At 40.8% G+C, this 21,543-nt stretch overlaps 1 protein-coding gene and 1 long non-coding RNA gene across 2 annotated transcripts in view; one reads left to right on the forward strand and one right to left on the reverse strand.

The window, feature by feature from the left end:
* Positions 1-11,952, reverse strand: part of LOC138763029 (guanine nucleotide-binding protein G(t) subunit alpha-1) — a 78,980-nt gene extending 67,028 nt beyond the window's left edge. The window contains exon 1 of the mRNA XM_069936549.1: positions 11,847-11,952. Coding sequence (XP_069792650.1) covers positions 11,847-11,952 — 106 coding nt within the window. The remainder of the gene's footprint in view (positions 1-11,846) is intronic.
* Positions 1-21,543, forward strand: part of LOC138763030 (uncharacterized) — a 35,695-nt gene that overhangs the window by 5,161 nt on the left and 8,991 nt on the right. Inside the window, exons 3-4 of the long non-coding RNA XR_011357288.1 lie at positions 13,015-13,072; positions 20,836-21,070. This is a non-coding gene — a long non-coding RNA (uncharacterized lncRNA). The remainder of the gene's footprint in view (positions 1-13,014; positions 13,073-20,835; positions 21,071-21,543) is intronic.

The following is a 21,543-nucleotide window of genomic DNA, read 5'->3' on the forward strand; positions in this document are numbered from 1 at the left end:
TTGATATACAGTATCAGGAATTCAAGCAACCGCCAGCCTCAAGGAACAAGCAAAAGAATCATGGAAAATTAATAGGTAAAAAATTTAAAATTGGTGCCCCCAATCGATTAGTTCACCAATCCACGCGACATGCAATCTCAAGCAACTGGAAAATTCACTTATCCGGCATCTACCGACAACTGGTGCACAGCTTCACTGTATTTGATACAGTGCATTGGAGATATGAGGCAGGATGCTGGAATCTGGAGCAAAAAATAAGCTGGGGGAGGAATGTTTCTCTAAGCTCTTTCAAGCTGCTTTATACAATGGGGTTAACCGGGCAATTTGCCCGGTTAGCGCCCCAATCACAAGGCAGCTTGAAATGGTCCAAATCCAACCGATCCTTGCCCTACCTTGGAGGTAGTCAGAGAACCCAATTAAACTTACCCAGGACGCTTCTACCAGCAGCTTGAACAGCAAAAGGGTTGATGTCACAGGGAAACCTCTGGGTGAAGTGCCTGCCGCCACTGGGAGGGGGGAAGAGAGAGGGACCGGTGCCACGGGGCCCTGGGGCCCCGGGTGGAGGGGGTGGGCAGAGGTCACTGCCATGAGGGGGAGAGAGGGGGGCCACAATTGGGGGGGGGGAAGTGAGGTCACTGCCATGGGAGGAGAGGTCAATGTCATGGGGAGAGTGGGGGGACTTCCACGATCAGCGGGAGAAGGGTCGCTGCCGCGGGAGAGAGAGGAGAGGGGTTGGGGGTGAGACTTACTGATAGTTCCCCTGAGTACATGCTCTGTCACTTACCGTGTCATTTTGGGGGCGGGATACCCCTTAAATCGCCAGGTTGGCGATTTAATGGGCTCATCTTCCCGCAGCTTAAAAGGTGCTGGAAGCACCTTCGCCCTAGTAATCGCACCTGGGTCCCAGGAGGGCTACCCAGGTACTGCAGCTTAAAAGCACCTTCTACCTCTCTCTCTGCCCCTCCTTTCCTGTACCACCTCTCTAGCCCCCATCTCCTATTCTCATCGTCTTACCACAACCATTCACCTACTGCTCAAACACTTCACCTGCTGGATCCCCTCTCCCATCTGGCCTTCTTGTCTCCCTTCATCTCTCCCATTGTCACCTCCCCTACTCCTCAGATTCTAGCACTGTGCTCCTGCTTACCAAGACGTTGCAGCTACCTTCCCCTGCTTTATCTCCTCCACCCCTCCCCCTGCACTGCCTCTCCACCTCTGCCCCATACCGCCTCTATCTGCCCTTTCTTCTATTCTTTGTTCGCTTGCACATTATCACTCCCTCGTCATCCCCTCACCTGGCTCCACCTGTCACGTCAACCTTCATCCCTCCCATGGCCCCTGTCTCACTCCCTCCCCCTTTCCTCTTTGTACTGCTCTCAGTCCTATTGCTGTTCAATTCACTGAGCTCCTCCAGTGAGTTGTTCTTTTGCTTGTATTTTCTATTGCCTTGTTAAACTTGGCATCAATCGGGCTGTGAAAGTGCCAGAATGTGCTGCAGTATATTGAATGCAAAATCATTTTTGTTATTCATTGTTAGAATTTGGAAACAGTCCTATTTTTACCCATTCTGAGGTTTTGAGTATCTCCACATTTTATTGATCTGCTTTTGCCAGCCAGCTCTTAATTTCCCCCCAGTACCTTCCTTAGATCTTCACCAGCTTTTCACCTTTTTTCCACTCTTTTACTTTGTTCCTTAAAATCCATCCCTTTGAATAAGCTTTCGGCTGCTGTTTGTGGATTGGTGGCACATGTTGAAGGGTCTTGAGATGGTATTCCATCTTAAAGGAAAAAAAGTCTGGCACACAGGAGATCCACATCAGTAATTTTATTGGTTTTCCAGCTATCTCCTGATCTTTCTATAATTCAAATGTAGCTGGCTTAACTTTGCATAATTCTAAAAAATATAGAGTGAAGAGGTAAGGACATGATTAAAATTCTTCCATGATATTCATTGCCTGGTGAAGAAATTGCTCAAACTTTGGTGAAATTCACAAAAAGCGTGCTGATACAACTTATTCATTGAAATTCCTGTTTCTCTCTCTGTGCGCATCAACAAATTATTTAACAGTTGTAATTACAATGCATTGTACACAATATTGCCATTTTCTGCAATCACCTGTATTTTTGTTGGTCAATACAGTTTGTTCATAGTTTCAAGTACCACCTTGATGCAAGTATTATCCTTGCTTTGCACTTCAAGGTCTTGCGTTCATGTCTCACTTTAGAGGTTAGAGCACAACATCTCAGCTAATACAGGTTGAACACCCCTTATCTGTGTGGTGGTACACCACCGGCCTACTGCAGGGGGCAACCTCTGTACCTGCAGGAGTGTAAGGGGACAGGACAACACCTGGCCAGCTGTCAATCAGTCGGCCTGAATGGATCAAGGCCCACCCGGTCGGGTGTCAATCACCCTCCGGGATATAAGCCTGTGCCGGCTTCCCAAGGCCTCACACAGAGTTGCTGCAGCCACAGCCAGCCTGGCTCTGTGGAAGTCTTTGTGGATTAAACCCTGTTGTACAGTCTTTACCTTGTGTGTGTCTGATTCTGGCTAACAGTGCACCACAATCTGAAAATCCAAATTAAATAGAAAAATTACTACCAGCTGAGTGCTGTGGCCGTACTTTTCTTATAGCAACTGTTTGAATAAAATTGTGTTTGAATAAAATGGCGTCGCCCAGGATGAAGGGCTAGCAGATGCCACTCGCCTTGGGCTGACTCTCTTAAAGTGTCTCCTTATCCCTGTTTAGTAAGGAGTCGCCCCAGTCAGAGGCTTTATCTTACACAGGGGGAGGAGGAATTAATTACCTATAATGTTACTGTTTATCTTTTGGGCAGCTTTGCGAAGGGTGAGGAACCTGTAGATGCAGCGATGGTGAAATATTTTCAAAGAATGTGACTGAAAATAAAGTAAAATGCTTTAAGGTTTATATATTAATGCAAGTGAAGTTTGTTTAGTGTAAATATAGTATGGTACTTCTAAACTGTTTATTCTTAATGCAGGTGTATTAGTTAGGTAATAAGAATAAGTCTCAAGCAACTGGACAGTACACTTATCCAGCATCTATCAATCCCCATAGGTGCCGGATACCAGGGATTTTTTTTTTACTGTATCTCCTTTCAGCAAGAAAGGGGGGAAAATCCTGGAATGATTTGGTTAGATGGACCCCATTATCACTTATCACTAGGACAGTGAAGGGAATGCAAGCACACGATCTGCTGGAGAAAACCAGAAGGTCGAACAGCATCAGTTGGAGTGGAAAAAAAAGGTTAACGTTCATCAAGGCCTCTTTCTGAGCCCAGATGTGCTTGGTGTCTTGATGTTCAGTTGAAAGATCCGTAAACCTCAATGAACTTCCGTCGCTTGGCGATTTCGTGACCACTCTGGTACGTACTTTCAGAAGGCCTAGTCAATGAGTTAATTTACCATTAGCTAACAAGTGTATGAAGACCGAAAGCATTCTCTCTGATGGATTTTCCTTCGATAATGGGTGAAGTCGTGAATGGCTTTTGAAGGATGCAAACTTGTTTGATGCCCTTGCAGGATGAGAGATAAAACAGCAGGGAGTCTGACAGTGGGAAAAAAAATCTGCAGTGTGCCTAATGCACACACAGAATATATAAGTGGTTGGGGCCCCCTATGATTAAGTGAACTGAAATGAAGTTGGACCCAAGTGCAGCAATTAAATTTTCCTAATTTCATGCTCGGTGATCTTCAGGGCTACGTTACCTTTAAAGCACAAACCACAAGGGAATCTCGATGAATCAAAGCAACGATGAACAATTCAAACATGGGTATTTTGAAATTATATTTTTGATTCCAAGCCCAAATTGTTTATGCAAATTATAAACAACTGTGCTCCTTGAAGCAATTATTGTGAATCACTGTTTCCCATTGTTAACCACCACTGGAGTAACACTGGTTGAAGATCATACCCAGATGCACAGATTCCTCATTGTGAAATTGTGGGGTAGAAACATGATTCCAGGATGAGTCTGTATTTCTCAATGATCAGTATTGCCAAGATTTAAACACTGTACTTCCTGGTGTAAGAATGATATCATTTAAAATCCACTTTTCCCAATATCCTCTGGTTTCCTTCTGTTCCCAAAATGTGTTGCGTCATATCGGTCAACATTTGCAACTTAAGAATGTGGCTTTTGGTGGCTCGCATGCACAGCTACGCCAAATAAGTGAAGAATCCTGAAGGATGGAATCAGTTATTCCAAGTTCAGTGATTATACTTGGTGCCTGTAGCTTGGGGAAATGCAATGTGCATTTATCTAGAAGCAGCTGCTGTCCTGGCAGGATCAGTCAGCCATGGGTTGTGATGCTCAGCATGGTTTTACACACCATGGCCAGTCAACACCAAGAGCCGTGGATGATTCCTATTGGCTGAGGCCTCACGCACGGTTAGTGTAACGATTAGCGCAGCTCCAGTGGTGGGTTCAAATCTGGCACTGTCTGTACTGTACGTGGGTTTGCTCCAGTTTCCTCCCACCCTCCAAAAATAAGAAAAGGTGCAGGGTCGGAAGGTTAATTGGGTGCACAGGTTTCATGGGCTGGAAGAGCCTTCAGCCGTGCTGTATCATTTTAAAAAATATCAAGGGGGAGAAATGCCAGAGAGTTGGATCTTACCAAGTAAACAACAACCTCCGAAGAGGAAAGAATATTAGTCTGATGTTGCCTGTTGTGATTGCATTTATTCTTGATGGAAGATTATAGTTCTTCTTGCATTTCCCCCAATGAAAGTCCATGGAAAGTTGTTAGTAACATAAAATGTATGGCAGCAGTTATTTTGTAATTATTCTTCTGGTTTCCTCCTGGTCTTCTGGAGGGGGTATTTTGCTTGGCAGAGTTGTTTTATATCTCCTGCCATTCAGAAGTTCTGCCGGGGACTTCATGAGAGCCCTTAAAGGTATTGCTTGTAATGATAGAAGAGCCAAGTGTGGGTGCAGGTGAAAATTGGCAGCGACTCGTGTTCATCAAGTATTAATAAGTTGCATGTTTATAAAATATTAATAAGTGTACAACAAGAGTCTACTTAAACACCTCTAAAATGGTCATATCCATGTCACGCATATTCTCCCGCTTTTGTTCCTATCTGTTTTGAAATCCCATTTCCCCTAGAATCACTCTCTCTCTCTCTCTCTCTCTCTCTCTCTCTCTCTCTCTCTCTGCAATGTACTGTTTCTGTGTTTTCATCTGAATGTTTGGCCAAATTGAGAATAGTTCTCTGACAAAGAAGATTCATAAATCTGTGCACAATATAGGATAGTGTTCAAACTGATGACGATGAATTTAATCCCAAATAGACTATCAGTTTACGTCCATTTGCACTAGACTGTAGATATCTTGAATTGCCTTTGACTATTGCTCAAGGTGCACGGAATATCCAAGTATTTCACTTACAATGAATGCTATGTAATGATTAGCACCAGTAAGCCAACACTAACAGAAAGTACAAACTCTGCTTGAATAATTTCTCTCCTGCAAAATAACAATAAACAGATGTCTCCTCTGTAACCAAATGAAAACGTCCAAGCATCAGTAGTGATATTGTTAGGGTCACCATTATCTGATGTAGCGGCTGAAGATCTGAATGTCAAAGCAAATATTCCCCCTTGACCCAACAACTGGATATTTCTGCACTGCTGTGAACACATTGGTGTCTGCATTTCCGCTGTTAAAGTGGTGACTAAAGTATTTAATAGGCTCCATTGTGCATTTGGATGCCCTGGTGTTACAAATGGTATTGTGTGATTTAAATTATGTTTTGGCTTTTAAATTTTAATGAGAGTATGAGACATAAAAAAAACCTGATGCTAATCATGGTGTTGTGGAAAAATAGGGTGCACATATTAATTTCTCACTTGGTCTCTTAAAATGGCTGGTGGTTGAGTTTGCTTTTGTTTGGTGCTAGCGTGGCTGTGTAATACTTACCATCAAATGAAAATAACAGACAAATAAAGCAGCAGCTTAAGCCAGAATTGACATTAAATATATGTATTGATGCAGATAAAACCTTGCAATTTCGTAACATTGAACAGATAGAATGGGGCCTTTGAATTCATTATTTCAGGCACCGCTTCACCTCCACAATGCCCAGTCTAATCTGTATTCAGTGCTATCGGTGTGGCTTCTGCTGCAAACGTAGACTGGGTGACTGCTTCATCGAACACCTGCACTCTGTCCGTGGATTTAAGCTTTAATGGTCTGTAGCCAACCATTTAATGGCATGGTTAGCATAGAGGGCGGCACGACTAGAATAAGGCTGGTGCGGTCGCTGTAACATTGTTAAAGTGCCGGTAATCCTGACCAGGATCCTAATGCGCCACTCTCTGTAAGGAGTTTGCACGTTCTCCCTATGTCTGCATGGGGTTTTCCTGGGGGCTCCAGTTTCCTCCCATCTTTCAAAATATACCAGGGGCAATAGGTCAATTGAGTGTAATTGGGCGGCATGAGCTTGTGGGCCAGAAAGTCCTGTCATAGTGATGTATGTCTAAATTTAAATTTAAAAAAAATTGCAATTCTTCACAGCATTCTCACATTAATGTGCTTGATCTTGGCCTTATTCATTGACAGAGTGAGGCTAAGCATAAAACTGAGGAACAACACATCATGTTCCTCCTGGACATCCTTAAACCTAATGGCAAGAAGATTGATTATTCTTATGTTAGGTAACTGTTATATAGTCAGAACAATGTGAACTATTTTGTAACTGTGTAAGAATACACCCTTCTCACTGTAGTAACTGAGGTGCACCAGTGTGGGGCGCACGTATATGTACATGAGTGAGTGTGAACAGTTTCCTGAGATGGTGGAAGGCATCAGTAAGTAAAGTCTCTTTTGTTATTTGAATCTTGCATCTCTAAGTTATTTAAGAAGCCTTCCAAGTAACACGGAGACATAACATGGTGGCAGCGGTACAGGAGGACAAGAATAAAGCCATATAATTGATTGTAAGTCACTGAAATATGAAGGGGCAGAAGAGATAAAACATTACTGAAAAAAAGTGGCTGGAGCAACAGCAGTTCACCCAGTGATGGGCTGGGAGGTTGAAGATATTGTTGAATCGTTTAAAAAGTTTCAGCAGAAGTGCAATTTAACATTCAAAAGCTATTTTAAAAATGCAACAGCAGAGAAGGTCAGTTTTATACATCTCTGGACGGGGGAGCGAGGCCTTGACTTATTTAATAGCTGGGAGCTTACAGAGGTGGAGAAAAATGATCCAGAGCAGATATTTGCAAAGTTTGCTTCTCACCTTGAACCCAGGTCTAATCATAGAATTAAACGTTATGAATTTCAAGGCTTAATGCAAGAGACTGATGAAACTGTTGATAACCTCCTCACTAGACTAAAAATTGCTGATGCAAAGTGCAGATTTAAGGATATAGAGGAAAGATTAGTTGATCAACTAATATAGGGAAGTGCCCATCCCGAAGTGCAAAAGTCTCTTAAAGGGAAGGATAGCTTGAAGCTGGCCGAAGCTATAGACACAACCAAAGTCTTTGAAGCCATGAGGATACAAATGAAATCCCTATCTATGTAGACCCACCCACAGCAAAGGAAGGGTTGATGCTATAAAGAATATAATTAGAAAAGTGCAAACCATCAAGACCTGCAGGAGGTGTGGCAGACAACACCCTTCCGATGACAGAATTAAATGCCCTGCATATGGTTCTGAATGTAGAGCCTGTGGTAAAGCAAACCACTGGGCGAAGATGTGCAAGTCTGGTATGAAGAAAACAGTGATACCAGTGAATAAAGAATGGAAGAAGAAGATCCACCACATAAAAGGAAACAACAATGAAGACTCTGACACCCAGATACTGGACATAGAATCCATGGACCTTCACAAGATGTTGGGTGAGATGAAAGAAGGAAGCGAGTTGCACACAAGGATCCAAATACAGAGGACAATCCAGAACAAGCCTTGATATTTAACTTAAAGGTAAAGCTGGATACTGGATCACGAGGCAATGCCCTTTCACTCAGACTCTACCACCAGATGTTCCCAGAGAACATAATAAAAGGGTATCCAAAAGACAGTGCATTGGAAATGGCAAATGCCACATTAACGACCTGTGGTGGACCCATGATCAAGAAGTTAGGGAGATCTAAGATCAATGGCTGCCATAAGGGAAAGAACATTCTCTGTACATTCTACGTGGTAGATGCAGATGGACTAGCAATACTAGGTCTGGATAGCTGCTGGGTGTTGTAATCGATCTCTGTCAATTATGAGATCCAGGTGAAGAAGATATCCAAAAGGATCAACAGAAATACACAACGAAAATGGGAAATGATTTCCACAGAAGAACCTGCCAGGCCATGGCACACAGTGAGAGCAGACTTGTTCACTGAGAATCAAGAGTGATATTTAATAGTATTTATTTAATAGTAGCCTGTTAGCCTGTTCCATTCATCAAAAGATGAAGACCTGAGAGCATTAACTATCATCTCAGAAATGAGAGCGCACCTTGCTGAACAAGGAAAAACCTGAGGAAGAAATATTTGATTATGGAACAGAGTTCACGTCACAAAAATTCAGAAAGCTGACTGCAAAGTATGAGTTTGTTATCACTATATCATCCGCATACTACCCCAAAGGTCATGGGTTCATTGAAAGACAAGTGCAAACTGTGAAATGCACACTAGTTAAGTGTCGCAAAACAAAAGAAGACCCACACTTGGCTCTTCTATCATTACAAGCAATACCTTTAAGGGCTCTCATGAAGTCCCCGGCAGAACTTCTGAATGGCATGAGATATAAAACAACTCTGGCAAGCAAAATACACCCTCCAGAAGACCAGGAGGAAACCAGAAGAAGACTGGCTGACATGCAAGAAGAAGGATGCCAGCATTATAACAAACATGTACAAACATTGCCAGAACTCTTCAGAGGGCAGCATGTGCATATTCAAGAGCCGATGTTGAAAACATGGACCCCAGCAAAGGTCATCAGAGAAGCTGAGACACCAAGATCATACAGTGTCAAGACAGACTCTGGAAATCAACTGAAGAGGAACAGAATTCACATCCGGCCAACACAAGATGTGATGAAGCAGAAAGCTTTAATACCAGCAAAGCCTGCAACATCAACACAGCAGTTGTCAGGTGAAGCACAACAAGTTATGTCATCTACACGTGTAGCAGCAACACAGAGCCCAATAGTCACATGCAAATCCACAAGATGGCAAAGCAATATACTGCCAATATTGATAAGAACTATTTAAAAAATAGTTGTGTAAATAAACTAGTGTACAAATTCAGTTACTGCTGGAAAGAAAGTGATAAGGAACACTAAAGTTTTCTTTATCTTGAGAAGGAGGGATGTTAGATAGTCAGGATAATGTGAACTATTTTGTAACCACATAAGAATATACCCTCTCACTGAAGTAACTGCAGTGATCCACTGTGGGGCGTATGTATATATGTATAGGAGTGTATGTGAATACTTTCCTGAGATGGTGGAAGGCATCAGTAAGTAAAGTCTCTTTTGTTATTTGAATCTTACATCTCTAAGTTATTTAAGAAGCCTCCCAAATAACATGGAAACAAAACCGTAACTCTCTCCTCTATTTGGTTCCACTTTTTCCATCTCTTCTTTATCCCTCATTTTTTCCATCCTCCCTCCCTCTCCCTTCCCCCTCTCTCTCTCCCTCTCCTTCACCCACCTCTTGTCCAATACCCCATTGCCTTTTGGCTTCTCCCCAGCTCCTTTCACCCCTTGTGTATGTAATATCACCCCCTTTGTACTTTAATGTTGATAAAGGGTCATTATCTTTTAGTGATACAGCATGGAAGAAAACCATTCTGGCTCATGAAATCTGTGGTGCCCAATTCTACCCAACTAACCTTCCAACCCATATGTTTTATTTCTGGAGGATAGGAGGAAACTGGAGCTCCAGGAGGATACCCATGAGGGTCATGGGGGTAACGCACAAACTCCTCACAGACAGCATTGGTTTCGAACCCCAGTCGCTGGTGCTGTCATAGCGTTGCACTAACTGCAACACTATTTGTGCTACCCCAAAACACAAAACTCAGAGCATATGAAAGCACTGGCACAACTGTTAATGGTATTGACATGATAACATTTTTGGTAGGCATTCATAGAAGTCCACAGAAATGCCTGAAGAACACAGGCTGGCCTCATTTTTCGATAACAAGGTGTTTTTAAGAGAAACACGAGAGTCTGGACCAGTGGTTCTCAACCTTTTTCTTTCCACTCACATCCCACTTTAAGTCATCCCTGTGCCATCGGTGCTCTGTGTTGAGTAAGGGATTGCTTAAGGTTTCATAACTCAAAAGGAAATGGGTCAATGACAATTTTACTCAAGCAAAATGTTTCGTAGAATTGGGTCTCAACCTTCCCTTCCCACCCACATCCCACCTTCTTCTTCTTTCTTTGGCTTGGCTTCGTGGATGAAGATTTATGGAGGGGGTAAATGTCCACGTCAGCTGCAGGCTCGTTTGTGGCTGACAAGTCCGATGCGGGACAGGCAGACACGGTTGCAGCAGTTGCAGGGGAAAATTGGTTGGTTGGGGTTGGGTGTTGGGTTTTTCCTCCTTTGCCTTTTGTCAGTGAGGTGGGCTCTGCGGTCTTCTTCAAAGGAGGTTGCTGCCCGCCAAACTGTGAGGCGCCAAGATGCACGGTTTGAGGCGATATCAGCCCACTGGCGGTGGTCAATGTGGCAGGCACCAAGAGATTTCTAAGAAGTCTCTTGAGCAATCCCTTACTCATCACAGAGCACCGATGGCCTAGGGATTACTTAAAGTGGGATGTGAATGGAAAGGAAAAGGTTGAGACCCACTGGTCTAGGCATTGTGATTGCAGTAGAAACGTGAAAATGCTGGAGGAACTCTGATCTCTCATCTGTGCTATTGCAGCGGTCAGAGTAAAGGTGCAGATCTCCCATTCTGCTCCAGTCTCTCCGACGTAGCGGTGACCACAACACTAGATAACTAGATGCACTAGGTGGCCCCTGTAGATTCACAATTGAAGCACTTCTTCATTTGGAAGAACTATTTGGGGACCCCGAATGCTGGTGAGGAAGTAGGTGTGGGTGAAAGTGTAGGATTGCCTGCGGCCACAGGGAAAGGTAACAGGGAGGCGAATAGCAGGAAGGGATGAGTGGATGAGCGAGTCAGAGAGGCAGCGGTCCTTGCAGAAGGCAAAGAGGGGAGGAGAAGGGAAATGCTGGAGGTTGATGTGTTGGAAGAGATGATAGGTGAGGACAAGAGAAATCCTATCCCTGTTGCCCATGGGGGCTGTGGGGGCAGACATGTGGTATATGCAGGTGAGGGCTGAGTTAATGTTGCAACCCTTCTTGAATTCACATCACAATTTGTAGGAGTTTTAAAAGAGAATTTTGATCCCCGATGAAACTATTTGTCAAAAGGTTTTTCTCATTGTCAGATTACAGAACGAATAATAACCCATTGAATGTTCTTTGGAGTGAAAAAAGTGACAAATTTCACAATTGAAGGTACAATTAAATAACATTTAGGAATTGAAAGGAGAACACTTTGTATAAAGAGATTCTGCCAAAGACATCCTTTTAAGTTGATCTGCTTTTGTCTAAACCTTTACAATAGTTAAAAAGGCAAGCATGAAATTTCTGCTTTCATTTGTAAGTTTCAACAGTAAAGCCTCTATTTTCAGATCACCTTATCACCAGCTGGGATGGGCAGGAACATAGGCTCAAAGGTTTAACGTCTACATTTATATGAACAACAAGGCAAGCTCAACATCTAACCACAGAGTCAAAAGCACCTTCCCATGCTGCGTTTACTCCTTGTTCTGCCTCTTGTTTCAAAATGATTAACAGTTATTTACCAAGCAGTAGGAGCTTCACTGTTCTAGCATCTTTCTCCGCATCTTCTTTAAGCTTCTTTTCCAGCTCCCTGGAGTGTTTCTCCTCTGCGCTGGCTCCTGCCCCCATGCCGACAAAATCGTGGAACTGCTGCTCCTTTCCGGAAGGTTCAATCTTCGGTCTCCCTTTCTTGGCCCCTGCGTGAGCTAGTAGCTGTGCTTGTTCTGTTTCTGTGGGCCCCGTGCCTGCGCCCGCAGAAGGGTGAGAAAGGCAGCTCGTCACCAGAACTGCACGGGGGGGTGATCAAGGTTGCGCTCCAAATAAACACCAAATCCGGCATTCAGCACTTCTTAGAAGGATTTTGGAGTTGGGATGTGCCATGTGAGGATTGTATTCCAATCAGGGCCAAGGGCAAGGAGAGAATGGAGAACAGTGTGTTTGGAAAGAATTAATAGTCCTGCTGAGGTCAGCTGAAACTGTGGTCCATACTGAAGCTGATGTCCAAGCTAAAGATAAATCCTTAAAGCTTCATGTTGTTGCTGCAGTCATAAATAGATCTGTGTTGAATTATAATCAAGAGATGCTCTGTTTAAATGTGCATACGTGCAGGTATAGGGGTGGGTTATTTACAGTGATTTGATTGTGAAATGGTGTCAAATGTGGTCATATTGAAATCAGGTCTACTATTGTTGTGTGGACATCATTGAGACACACTGTTGCCTGCAACGTAAGTAAGACAGGTTCACTCTTGTTAACATTTCAACCTTCCCTCTTTGATTTGTTTGATTCAGTAACCTTGGAAATAAACTAATAATCAGAAGACTTGTATTTTTCAATCTCTCCATTTATGTTTCTCTTTTTCTCCCTTAGCTCATTGATTTCCCCCTCCCTCCATCTCTCCCTCTCCCTCCCACCTTCTCCTTCCCTCTCTCTCTCCCTTTTTCTGCCTCCCATCTCTCCCCTATCCATCTCCCCCTCTCTCATCTCCTCCCCCCTCATTTCTCCCCCTCATCCATCTGTCCCCCTCCCCCCTCTCTTTCTCTCTTTTGTTCTCTCTCTCTCTCTCTCATTTACTTTTTTCCTTTCTTTGGTGAATAGAGTTCAATATCAAGGCTTGTTTTCTTATCCTGGGAGATTTGACAGCTATGTTCATGGCTTAGTTTCAAATAAAACCTTCTGATGTGATTACAGCTTTTGCAAGACAACTTGTCAAGTTTGATTGACCTCAATCCCATCCACATAAAAGAAGGTGAGTTGAAGCCTTGATTAGTTAAATATCTGTTGGATCATTTACCTTCACTGAAAAGAGAAGGCAGGTCCTTAGTATAACAGCTCATCAAAAGCTCTGCAGCTCTCATTGTGCCATGCACCCTCACTTTTGTGCTGGAGAGTTCACTTAGGTTTTTGTGCTTGGATGTAGTTTGAATTCTGTGGGAAGAATGGTACCCACTGGGCCACAAGTAAATCCTTTGCCAATAGCTCCTTGTACTCTGTCCGATCTTACCATAAATAATTGCCATGGAATTAATACAAAGATCTGTTGATCACCAGTATTTCTTTTGTAATTAAAAAAAAATTTTTTTCACACTGTGAATCATATCAATCAAACTACATACAAACATTTCCCTCTTAAATATACACAGTGGCATTTTCTCCCCTTCCCCCCACCTTCCCCCCCCTTCCCACCCCCCTCCAAACCCATTAAATGATGTCATCACACAATGAAAATAAACAAGAAAATTGTGTCATCTACTTTTACACACTGGGTCAGTTCATTTCGTTTTCTTTTCATTCTATCATTTTAGGGGGAGGAGGTCCGCGGTAGGCCCTCTCTGTTGTGTTCCATGTACAGTTCCCAAATTTGTTCAAATAATGTGACTTTATTTTTTAAATTATATGTTATTTTTTTTCCAATGGAATACATTTATTCATTTCCATGTACCATTGCTGTATTCTCAGGCTCTCTTCTGATTTCCAAGTTGACATTATACATTTTTTTGCTTCAGCTAAGGCTATCATCATAAATCTTTTCTCCTCTTCACCCAGTTTGAGGCCGAATTCATTACTTCTTATATTACTTAGAAGAAAGATCTCTGGATTTTTTGGTATGTTGCTTTTTGTGATTTTATTTAATACCTGATTTAGATCTTCCCAAAACTTTTTCACTTTCTCACTTGCCCAAATTGCATGTACTGTTGTTCCCATTTCCTTCTTACAGCGAAAACATCTATCTCATAATGTTGGATCCCATTTATTTAACTTTTGGGGCGTGATATATAACCTGTGTAACCAATTATACTGTATCATGCGTAACCTTGTGTTTGTTATATTCTTAATAGTTCCAGAGCATAGCTTTTCCCATATTTCATTTTTTATCTTTATGTTTAAATCTTTTTCCCACTTTTGTTTGGGTTTATAGCTTATTTCATCATTTTCCTTCTCTTGCAGACCACCTGTATTTCTGAGGGGGTTATGTCCCACTGGGTCTGCTGTGGTAAGGTTGGGGCCCCTGCTATCCACCAGAACACTGTATCTGGCCAACCCATCCTCCAACCTATGCCTGCTATGGGTCTCCTTGCAACACCAACCCCTCCCAGGACCTTTTCAGCCAGCAGTCTTTCCTTGAAGCAACAGATGACAGATTCTGATTTTATTCTCACTTCCAGACAGCTATTAAGTAAATCTTAGCAACAGCACTCATAAATACCTTGAATAGCCACCTGTCCCTGTTAAAATTGGCCATTGTGGCTCAAAGTGGTACAGAGGCAGTACTCCTGCTCATGGACACCGGTTGTATGTTTGGCTGCCAGTAAAACATGGCTGACTCTTCAATGGTGTCCAGGAAGAAGTTCTGTACATGCATGCTAATGTGGGGACACAACTGCAGCAGGTAATGAGACAGCACTGGCAGAATCCCACCATGTTGTAGATATTTAAATCTGTCACAAATAGACTTCATAAAGTTGCAGAAGATTCAAAGGACACTCTGGTTTGCACTGAATCCTTATTTCATAAGCATGGAGTCGTATGGCACAGTAAAATAACTTTTATCCACTTTACCCATGTGAACCACAGCACTTAACCATGACCTTTTCATGCCTGAATGATTCAAACACTCATTACAGTTATTTTTAAAATGTTGTGAGGGTGCCTTTCTCCACCATCCATTCAGGCAGCGTACTTCAGTTTCAACCAACCTGGGGGCTTGAAACAATTCTTCTTGAGATTCCCTATGAACCTCTTACCACCATGGAGAAAAAGTGTCCTATTCTCTGCCCTGTCTGTCCCCCTTCTAATCTGGTGTACTTCTGTCAGGTCATCCCTCAACCTCATCCAATCCAAGAAAAAATGTACTGGGAATGTAGGTTAATTGGGTGGAACTGGGCGGCACAAACTTGTGGACCGTAAGGGCCTGTTATCGTGCTGTTTGTTAAATTTAAATTTAAAAAAATGGCCTAACAATTCTCTCCCTGGGTTTGGTAACACTTAAAAACCTCTCTTTGGTTTTAAATTTAAAATTTAAATTGAGACATACGGCCCGGTAACAGGCCTTTCTGGCCCATGAGCCTGTGCTGCCCAGTTACTCCCAAATGACCTACAACCCCCAATGTGTTATTGAAGGGTAGGAGGTAATCAGAGCCCTCAGAGAAAACCAATGTGGAGAAGGTAAAGACTCCTTATCGACTGCGCTGTGTTTGAACCCTGGTTGCTGGCCCTGTTACAGCGTTGTGGTGACCGCTACGCTAACCGTGCTGCTCCAAAATGTTGTTGGAACACAACAGCTTTGTGTGCTGGAGAGTTTCCAATTTTGACTGCATTTTGGGACCCTGTCCTCTGATGTTTTATTTTTAAGCTACAAACCAAAACGTTCTGCTCAGCATGAAATGTTAACTCTGTTTCATCTGATTGCATGGCAACTCAGCAAAACAGCATTCTCTAGTCGTCAGTGCAAAACATGCAGCCACACATAATCCCCATACAGACAAACTATACATGTGCAGGACAAGTATTCATATGTACAAACAAATGAATATTATTTTGTTAGTATCGTTATGAGCCCAGAGGACCCATAAACCCAGCAGCAACAGATATTCACCAAGACAAATGGTTATTTAAACAAAAGCTGCTTTTAATGATCTTTAAACATGAAAACAGAATCACACTTTAACTTATCACTATTGACTTAACTAACCTAACTTAACCCCTTCTAATTCTAAGCGCTCGTGTATGTAATGTGTGTGTAAGTTCAGAAAAGTTCTTGGGTTCACAGTCCAATCTCACTTCTTATTCCTCCAAGTTCACTGATTGCAGGCAATTTTTATACTGTGCACAGAATTTAACATTTATAAAGTTTCATCAGGCTTTGGTGCTTGAAAGTTAAATGGTTACCGCTTAGGAAAGTTCTTGTTGGTTTAGAGAGAGAGATTTGTTGTTCCAGGACATCCACAACTGATTCATTTTTAATCAGCCACTCTAATGTCTTACTGATGAAACTTGCCCCTTCAGGGTTCTCCAGATAATAACCTCTTTCTTTCAGGTCACCATGAAGTGCCTTTTTGTTTCTCTTATTCCAAGTGAAACATTAGACTGCCAGTCCTCTTCTCTTGCATGAACCACAAGGGCTTTGAACAGGCTGAATCAAGCACTTACAAACCCATCTTCCAAATGTGTGTTGTCCTGTTCCAGTCCCAGCTGCTATTGCTGGCTGTAACACTGTAGAACTGATCTCTCTCTCTCACACATTCACACACACACACACACACACACACACACACACACACACACACACACACACACACACACACACACACACACACACACACACACACACACAGAAAACCTATTTTACTCTCTCTGCTTGCCAAACCACATGACCCTCTTAGAATAGCTCCAGACAGTCTTTGGCTCCAATGAGCTCTTTCATCTGTTGCCTTTTTGTAAACAATAATCCACTAGAGGAGTCTCTTGGGCACTTTCCAAAGCTCTTGCAAAGGCTGTGGGGCTGATATGTCTAGCATTAGCAGAGCTCTAGTATTTCAAATAAATCTGTTTTAAAGTGTTTGTACGTAACCTACTCTAACAAATCTTTCCTAATTTATCTCCCAAAAACATATCTATATACTCTGTTACAGTATGAGAGTCTTTGATGGTTGATTCCTTTAGTTGTTCAGCATTCTTACTGCCTGTGGGAAGAAGCTGCTTTTCAGCCTGGTGGTCTGGCTCTGATACTCCTGTATCTCTTTCCCAATAAGAGTAGCTGAAAGATGCTGTGTGCAGGGTGGAGGGTCTCCTCAATTATTTTGCATCCTCAATTATTTTGCATCCCCTTTTCAGACAACAGCCCTGGTAGATCACATTGATAGGGGGGGGGGGGGATGGAGGGAGACTCCAGTGATCCTCTCTACACTCTTATGGTCCTGTGGATTGACTTCCGATCCATTTCTCTGCACCAATCATACCACACTGTGATGTAGCTGGCCAGGACGCTCTTGATAGAGCTCCTGTAGAAGACTGACAAGATGGTGGCCGGTAGCCTTGTCTTACATCCATCCTGCATGTAGAAAGGGAAACAGATTTAACATTTAGATGTATTGCAAGGGCTCTGGCAGAAATATTTAAAACGTCCTTAGCCACGGGTGAGGTGCCGGAGGATTCGAAGGTAGCTCATGTTGTTCTGTTGTTTAAAAAATACTCCAAAAGTGACCCTGGAACTTAGAGGCTAGTGAGTTTGATGTCAGTAGTAGGTAAATTTTTGGAAGGTGATCTAAGAGATCTGATTTACAATTATTTGGGTAGCAAGAAACTGATTAAGGATAATCACCTTGGCTTTGTGAGAAGTAGGTCATATTTAACCAATTTTACAGAGTTTTTTGAGGAGGTTACCAGGAAAATTGACAAAGAAAAGGCTGTGGATGTTATTGACATAGGCTTCAGTAAGGCCTTTGACAAGGTCCCACGTGGAAGGTTAGTCAGGAAGGTTCAAATGCTAGGTATTCATGGTGAAATAGTGAATTGAATTCGACATTTGGTATCTGACATTAATTGTATTGGTTACACTCTCATAACATAATTTTGACCATACTTCATCTTGAATTTGTACATTGAAATCTCTTTCCCTTCTCATTTAGATTTAAATAGATCCTTTTTCTTCATAGTCTCCTGCAATTTTATATACATATTAATAATAAATCTTTCGATAAACATATCTGTTATTAAATATTCAAATTGACTTTGTTCAGGTAATCTAAAATTTGTCCCTAACTTTATTTTTAAATATGATTTAAGCTGATAATAAGAGAAAATGGTATTATTTGGTAGATTATACTTATCTTTTAATTGGTCAAAAGACAAAAAACAGAACCCAAAAAACAATCCTTTATCCTTTTTATTCCATAATTATACCAATGTCAAAATAAATGATTAACCGTAAAATGAATCAAAAGATTTTGCTTTAATAAGAGTCTAGCCAACTGATAATTGATCATCGTTCCTCTTTCTACATGGATTCCATTCCATACTTTAAGTATATGTTTCAAAATTGGTGTATCTATTTGCCCTCTCAACAGTTCTTCATGCCATTTATACAAAATATGCTGAGAATTATTTTATCCTATTTTACTCATTTTATTTTGTACCCATGCTGTTCTTTCATCAGTCTGATAACAAGAGGTCAAAAATCAAAATTGAGCTGCTTTAGAGTAATTTTTTTAATTGGGCAACGGTAATCCCCCTGATCATATTTCCGTGTTAGTTTTTCCAATGCCAACCTGGGCATTTTGTCTTGGCAAGTAAACCTTCTTACACTTTTATTTAAATTTTGAAAAAAAACATTGTCGGTACAAAAATTGGTAATGATTGAAATAAGTATTGTACTCTAGGAAAAATATTCATTTTCACACAATTTATCCTTCCAATTAAAGAAATTGGCAAATCCTTTCATATTGTTAAATCTTCTTTAATTTTCTTCAATAGAGGTATGTAATTTAATTTAAATAAATTATTTAAATTCTTATCAATATTAATTCCTAAATACTTGAGCATCTCCTTTCTCCATTTAAATTTTGTCATTTTCTTAATTTGAGTGTAATCTGTCTCAGTCATTGGCATCATTTCACTTTTATCAATATTTATCTTATAACCAGATACTAACCCATACTCTGCCAATCAAACAATTACTTATTTTAATGAAATTTCAGGGTTTGTGTGATTATAATATGATATCATCTGCAAAAAGGCTAATTTTATGCTCTTTATCACTTATTTTAAAACCCTCATGAGGGACTATCTCTTCTAATAACCTCTGCTAAAGATTCTATAGCCAATGCAAATAAAAAAGGAGATAGTAGACAACCTTGTCTAGATGATCTTTCCAATGAAAAAGATTTTGATAGTTGTATATTTGTAATTATCCTAGCCTTTGGGCAATTATATAATGTTCTTATCCAATTCATAAAATTTATTGGAATTCCATAATCCTTCATTAGTTGAAATAAATAGTTCCATTCTAATCTATCAAACACTTTTTCTGCATCTAAATCCAAAACTACTAATTGTATTTTTCTTTTCTGTGCCATATTGAACAAACTTAAAAATCCAACAACATTGTCGGCTGATCTTCTAATCTTAATAAAACCTGTTTGGTCTATATTAATCAATTTAAGTAAACATTTAGCTAATCTATTAGTTATTAATTTAGACAAATTTTTATAATCAATATTTAATAGTGGAATTAGCCTATATGAAGATGGAAGCAAAGGATCCTTCTCTTTTTTTGGAATAACTGTTATTAATGCAGTTTTAAATGACTCAGGTAAATCACAAAGATCTTCCACAATGCCATAAATATAGGAATCAATAACTCTTTAAATTCTTTATAAAACTGGAGAAAAATCATCTTTGCCTGGAGCCTTATGATTTGGTAAAGGCATCAGTATATCATATATTTCTGTTAATGTAAAAGGATTTGTTAATTCAGTCTTCTCTTCTATATTTAATTGTGGAAAAATAATTTATGACAAATATTCATCTATTTTAACTCCATCTTTCAAGGATTCTGATTGATATAATTTCTTATAGAATTTCATAAAAACATCATTAATGCCCTGTATTTTATGTAAGATGACCCAAATCTTCTTTTATTGCTGTAATTGTTCTCGATAATTGTTCAGTCTTTAACTGCCATGCTAAAATTTTATCCACTATCATCCAACTCGTAATATTTTTGTCGGGTTTGCCTTATATCTCTCCCCACTCTGTATGTTTGTATTGTATTAAATTTCAATTTTTAAAATCCAACAGTCTTCTTTTCTCATCATTTATTCGATTTTGCAATTATTATTTCATTTTCCAAATGATTAACTTCGGACATATATTCATTTTTAACTTTATCCGTATAACTTATTATTTGTCCTCTTAAATAAGCCTTCAAATAATCCCAAACCACACACTTATTGGTTACAGAATGTTCGTCAAAGTCTAAAAAAATTTTTATCTGTTGTCTTATAAATTCAAAAAAATCTTGCCTTTTTAACAAAGCAGTATTAAACCTCTATCTATAACTTGTATTTTGTTCTTCCTCCAACAAAATTGACATAACCAAAGGTGAATGTTGGTATAGATCAGACTATATCCTTGCTAGATATTGAATATTTTAAACTCTAGCTTGCAGTTGAGAGGAGATTAGAAAAATATCTATATGTGAATATGTCTTGTGTCTAAAGGAATAAAATGAATAATCTCTAACATCAGGATACATTCTCCTCCAATTGTCCACAAGTTTCATTTCATTCATAAAATTCTTCACAACTTTAATTATCTTGTTTTTAACCATAATTCCACCAGATCTGTCCAACTTTGAATCAAAAGTAAAATTAAAATCTCCTCCCATAAATATTTTCCCCTTTGCATTAGCTAAAAGTGGCCTGACCAAAGTTTTATATGGTTGAAAAATAATGCCAAATGTTTCACTAAAATCCCTGACAAATGCCATCTTTACTACCCTATCTGCTATAGTAGACTCCAGGGGAGCGGATGACTGGCGCAGGTATCAAAAAACAGACTATCCTCCGTCTGAGAAGAAGCAGAGGAGATGACCCATGGGACGTTAACCACAGTGGTGGACCAGAAAGGGGGCTCTGTGGCTGAAAGACCCACACATGCGGCGGGCAGCTGGCAACTCGAGACGAGGAGCCCATGGAGGCTGGGGGCCTGCTGGAGACTGGCTCGAGATTGGCTGAAGGGGTACCAGGTATTGGAACCAGGGTGGGAGAGGGTGCTGAAGGCGCTGAGAGGTTCCTGACCGTGTGGGAGTTGGGATCTGGAGCTCGGGCTGCTGATGGTTTGGACTGGACTCTGTGAGGCTGCAGAATTGCTGGAGGCAATGTTAATGGTAAGAGGAAAGCTAGAGACAAAATTGGTCCCTTAGAAAATCAGAGCGGAAAACTGTGTGTGGAGCCTAGAGAAATGGGGGAGATATTGAACAGTTTCTTTTCTTCGGTATTCAGTAAGGAGAAGGATATTGGGAGATGTGAGATAAAAAAAGCAAATTGGGTAAATATGGAGAATATAGAGATTACAAAAGGTGTAGTTTTAAGGCTTTTGAAGAATATAAAGGTGGATAAGTCTCCGGGACCAGACGGGATCTTCCCCAGGACATTGACAGAAGTGAAGGAGGAAATAGCAGAGGCTCTGGCAGTAATTTTCCAAATGTCATTAGATATG

This window comes from Narcine bancroftii, chromosome 5 (assembly GCF_036971445.1).
Source record: "Narcine bancroftii isolate sNarBan1 chromosome 5, sNarBan1.hap1, whole genome shotgun sequence".
In the NCBI taxonomy this organism is placed as follows: domain Eukaryota; kingdom Metazoa; phylum Chordata; class Chondrichthyes; order Torpediniformes; family Narcinidae; genus Narcine; species Narcine bancroftii.